The sequence below is a fragment of the Hakea prostrata genome, chromosome 5, assembly GCF_041222555.1.
Source record: "Hakea prostrata isolate BN-2017 chromosome 5, UWA_Hpros_2, whole genome shotgun sequence".
In the NCBI taxonomy this organism is placed as follows: domain Eukaryota; kingdom Viridiplantae; phylum Streptophyta; class Magnoliopsida; order Proteales; family Proteaceae; genus Hakea; species Hakea prostrata.
This window is the reverse complement of record NC_142604.1, coordinates 46,054,561-46,059,896: the sequence shown is the minus strand read 5'-3', so window position 1 is coordinate 46,059,896 and position 5,336 is coordinate 46,054,561. Positions and strand designations below refer to the sequence as shown.

The window sequence follows — 5,336 nt, the reverse complement described above, 5'->3', positions numbered from 1 at the left end:
TAAACTATTACTTTGCAAATTGACTTGATATTTTTCAGTCTGAAACCGTTAAGCCCAAACCGAAACATTGACACTCCTAATATCAGTACTCAGAAGTGAGTTATCCTCCTAAAAATGTGATTGGAAAAATATAAGAAAAACACAATCCTCTACCTCACGAATGGAGAATCCTAACTCATTTAACACAACACAATCTTTTACCCCAAAAAAATAAAAAGAAATAGATAAAAAGAGCACGGAACAATCCGATGACCATCGGATCAGCTCACAATAGATTATCCAAATCCTTAGGTTTTCCTTTTGGCAAGCATCTAAATCCTTAATTAGGTGGTGTTGTGTTGTATGGAGAGATCAGACAAACTTTTGTACCAACATAAAACCAAACATGACCCACCTCAGCTAATAGATGAGCTAAATTAGCATGGTCCAGTGCACTTGTGTGCCTTTGCATCAGCCACGAAGCTCTCGCACGCAAACAAGCCCATGGAGCACGCTGAGGAGTCACCTTAAAACCAAACAACCAGAGGAGAGAAAGAGAAGAGAAAGAGAGAGGTGCTTGGTGAAGTTGAAGCAGAAAAGAGAGAGATGGAGTTTGTGGAAGGAAGGATTGAAGAAGAGAAGGTGTTTGAGAAGGGATTTGTGTTCCCAAAGACACTGAACCCTCCAAAGAATGTTACTGAGGGAGGAGATTATGGAGTGAATGAATTGGTGGAGATGGTGAAACAGAATAAAGAATTGCTGGATCAGCTGCTGCAAACACACTCGGCGATTCTGTTCAGAGGATTTCGAATCGCTTCTGCTGAAGAGTTCGGGAAAGTTGTGGAAGCGTTTGGATGGGAAGAAATGGAATATGCTGGGGTTACAACTCGCCTCAACGTTGTTGGTAGGGTCCACACCGCCAACGAAGCTCCTCTGCACAAACTTATCAATTTCCATCATGAGATGGCCCTGGTCAGTTCCCTCAATACCGGTTTGGTTTTGGGTATTTGGTTCGATTTTGGTTTGATCTGTGGATTCGGTCTTCTTTCTATCCGCTTTGATTTTGATTCTATTTCGTATTATATATATGAATATGATTTTTCTGTTTTACCTGCACTGTAATTTCCTTTTGAAATGTTTTTACAGGGTTTGATTGGCTCTTATATTTGAAAATTTGTTTAGATCAAGCAATTTCCTTCAAAGATTTTCTTCTTCTGTGCTCAACCATCACCAGAAGGGGGTGAAACATCGATAGTTCCTAGCCACATCATTGTAGAAAAGATGGAGGAAAGAATGCCAGAATTCATGACCAAATTATCGAAAATGGGTTTCGTTGTTCGGAGGTGTCTTCCCAAAGAAATTGATAATGGTGCAATCACTAGTCAGACATGGAAATCTTTTTTTCAAACAGATCATAAAGACGAAGCAAAGAAGAGGTATGTGAAAACTCACAATCATGCTTCGTCAAAAGATTTCTCTAAAGGTTTCTTTTATATCAAATACACTCATATGTTTCACTTAACAGCTTAAGGTCCCCGTTGATAACTCACCAAAAAACAGTTTGGCGTTTCTTGTTCCAAGAAACAAAATTTGGTTAAAAACTATTTGATAAAATTATTTTATTTCTAGCGATTTTTCTAACATAAATTGAAATTTATGAAAAAATTTCTTTTTGAGAGACACTTTTTGTTGTTGCATATGTTTCTCGAAGCAGAACTTGGGCACTCTAGGTTTAACAGTAATAGCTTAAGTAGGGGAATTCATAAAATTTAGTATCATAAATATAAGAACCCTGCTAAAACTTTCTTATAGTACGACAGAATTCTTACATTCTTTGCTTCTCAAAACCCTAATAATAGGGATTGTCGATTCTTCATCTTCTCTATCTATGATGACCAAAATTTGTCTTCGTTTTCTTTATTTTCAGTGAAACCCTAACCCTTGTTTTTGTGAAAAGAGTACATATTCTTCATCTTCTCTATTTCTGGTTATTATGGTAAAACGCCGGTTGATATTGTTTATGCTTCTAGAAACAAGTTTTATCTTCATATTTTTTATATTTTTGAGTGCAAAGAAACAAATTTTATCAAACGCCTATAAAAGTGTTTTTGCTTCTACAACACCCAAAACTGCTTGAGACATTTCTCAAAGCATAAACACCTAGTGGGTTGTCATCCTAAGTTTTTATATTGACCATTTATTTTCTTTTCTTTTTCAACTTTAAATGGACCATTTCAGCATACTACTAAAGCATAGTCAAATCGCCAACACATTCCATGATAAATCTATTGTGTAAATTTCAATTATATTTGAGATTTGATTTTGGGGGTTTTCAATAGGGCTCAAGAAAGGTTACCTTATGGCTCAATCAACTTCAACCAGGATGGAAGTGCAGAACTCATATATGGACCCATGAACCCGGTTCGAAAATTTGGAGAAAGAAAGGTCTGGTTTAATAGTATTTTGGGTTATGAAGATGACTTTGTTTTCACCTTTGGAGATGGAAGTGCTATTCCAACTGAGGCCATGGACACCTATACACAAATCTTGAATGAAAATTGTGTAGACATCAAGTGGCAAAAAGGAGATATCTTATTAGTTGATAACCTATCTGCTCAACATGCTAGGCGTCCTGGGAAGCCGCCACGTGTTGTTTTAGTGTCAATATGCAAATAAATTAGAATTGAATCATAATAATATATGCAATGTAAGCCATTTTTATGGATCAATAATTATAGTTTTATCATTTTAGTTGTCATTAAAGGAGATTAATTATCATTAAGTGTAATATTAAATTTTTCTATCCATTGTACATTGAAACTAGAGCTCTTTCACTTAGTTTGTACTGGACCCGTGAAGTGTATCGGTATTGATTGAGCCTAGGGGTGTCAATTTTGAACCAAAATCGAAATCGGCCTAGTAAAAACCAAAATTAGCCTAACCAATAGCTTATTCGAATGGATTTGGTTTTAATGATTTGTTTATGAATCAGATTTGGTCTTGAACTGGTTGAAGTGGTCGAACCAGTTGGTATGTACTAAAATTCTATGAAATTTGGCTCTTTATTGAAATAACTACTCTTTAATATGTAGATTAGTCGACAAGAATATTACTTTCTCAACAAAGAAAAAAACGATATTCAATGGTTATGGTTCTTAGATTTGGATATGATAAGCTTATTGATCCAATTATTGTCTTGATGTCAAGGAACCGAAACTATTTAGGAACTGTACCAATAGATACTCGTAATTGAGGCCGATACCGACACCTAGCCTATCCTAAATCGAGTATTTAGAATCGGATGAAGGGTAAAACCGTCAAAAACTTAACAGGAAAAGTAGAGAAAAAATTGATTTGGGTCTCATTCCATTAATCAATTGCAATGAAGTATACGGAATTTCCAGGCCCATTTATTTCATGACTTCAACCAAGCCCACTTTACAGTGGTACTCATCATGGGCTTTAGTTTTTAAAAAAAATGGGCCTTCATCATTTGTTCAAAATCAGATGTCCGTTTGGGAATAGGACTAGCAAATTAGGGACGGATAGAGATGAGACAAACACTCATCCTAGCCCTATCTATTAAAGCCAGAATAATTTGGCCTTAACCAGCACTTTACAAAGTAAAGGTTTGGGGTCCTTTTACACCTCTCCATCATGCATTAGAAGGCGACCCATGAGGATTATTGAAGGTCTCATATGTCGGCCAAATTGTAGATATACAAAATTAACGAAAATTGGAAAGACATGTAAACAAAACCTGAGCCAATAGAAGAAGAATAAACGAAAATCGTTGAGGCAATAAGGAAAAAGGAAGAATCGTTGAGATACGTCAGATGCTTTCCTTAAAACAGATTCGTCCCCTTCGGAGTGTGCTTGAGGATTTAACAGACGTTTGTCTCTCAGGATACAACGATGAACAACGGTATATTAGCACAAAGTAGATCGCTACGACAAACTTGATATGTGTCTTTCTTCTATTACCGGAATACCAAAAATAACAATACTCTCAAAATACTTATATGACTCTCAAAATGACTATAGCGTGACTCTAGAACTAAACTAGAGAATAGTCCCAAAACCTTCTACTCGTCAAGGGGGAACTGCAATAAAACATTAACAAGACTTACAAACCATTATGAAGACTCTCAAGACAATCTTAGCACGACTCTTAAATCACAAGAAAGAAAAATCCCAAAAGACTATCTTCATCAAGGGGGGGATCCCAATTTATAGCGGAGAGCTTTGGTAAGTACAATGAACATACCATATTACCATCAATGTCTCATTAACAAGTTTGGAAAAATGAAAAGTTTTTGTCATTTACAACCAAACTTGGAAACGAAGAGTTTAGGATCTTAATGAATCAACTTTAAGAAACGAAAAGCTTCAGTCATTTATTAACCAAGCTTAAGAAATGAGATTATCCTTTGGAATGAAAGTCCCGTAACATTTCATTCATGAACCTTGCTTGGAAAATGTAAAGTCCAAACGTTCATTAATATTTCATACATGAACCATCCTTGGATTTGAAACACTCAATCAACCATAACTATCTCATGCACTTATTTCCACAAAATCTCATCTTAATTAACGATTTTTCATTCATTTATGCTCATTTTCCAACAATCTCCCACATGAATGAAAATAGATAACGAATAGAACAAAGACCCGACATGGTGATAGAGTTTTATGGTTAATCCTAGGATAAGTAGGTTTTATCTTTGACCTTGTAAAAGTATATTTACTTTACTGGTTAATCAGTAGACACGATGTCTTTGAACTGTTCGTCATTTGTGTAAACAATGATATACCCCACACAGGCATTCCCCTGGCACAATTTCAGTTCTCATGATTATGTCCTTTGGCCATAGACATCATCCTGATTTTGCGAGAGTTTCTAGAGAATTGAGCCCTCACACTTCTCCTTTGAAGCAGCCCCTCATCTCTCTTACATAGGTGATATTTTAATGAGAGTAACCCACATTACTTTGTTTGAATCCAACATTTGTCCAATACATAAGAATCATTAAAAGCATAAGCTTAACCTATTCCTTACGAAAATCACTGTTTTCATCTTAGAAATGGGTAGAGGATCACCCCATAATGATCTAGCTCGATTTTACAGTTTAGTTGTCATATTGAACCTAAATCTTAGGATCTCGAGTCAACTAGGTTAGGTTTCCAAAGTAATCAACCTATTCATTCATGGGCTTGAGTCACATTCCTTTTGATTTTTTATTTAATTTGATCTCAAGCAACCTTTAGTCAGTGGATCCGAATTCCTTTCCTTTTGACCTTATATAGTCAAGTGTCATGACTTCATTCGAGATCAATTATCTAACGGGTCACGATAA

The 5,336-nt window shown here is 35.8% G+C and overlaps 1 protein-coding gene across 1 annotated transcript; it reads left to right on the top strand.

Moving 5' to 3' along the window:
* The first annotated feature begins 552 nt into the window (after window positions 1-552).
* Window positions 553-2,822, top strand: LOC149016127 (clavaminate synthase-like protein At3g21360). Its single transcript, XM_089157256.1, has 3 exons — window positions 553-951; window positions 1,162-1,415; window positions 2,319-2,822. Exons 1-3 carry the CDS (start codon window positions 586-588, stop codon window positions 2,653-2,655), a joined length of 957 nt encoding a protein of 318 aa, XP_089013382.1. The 5' UTR covers window positions 553-585; the 3' UTR covers window positions 2,656-2,822.
* The last annotated feature ends 2,514 nt before the right edge of the window (window positions 2,823-5,336 follow it).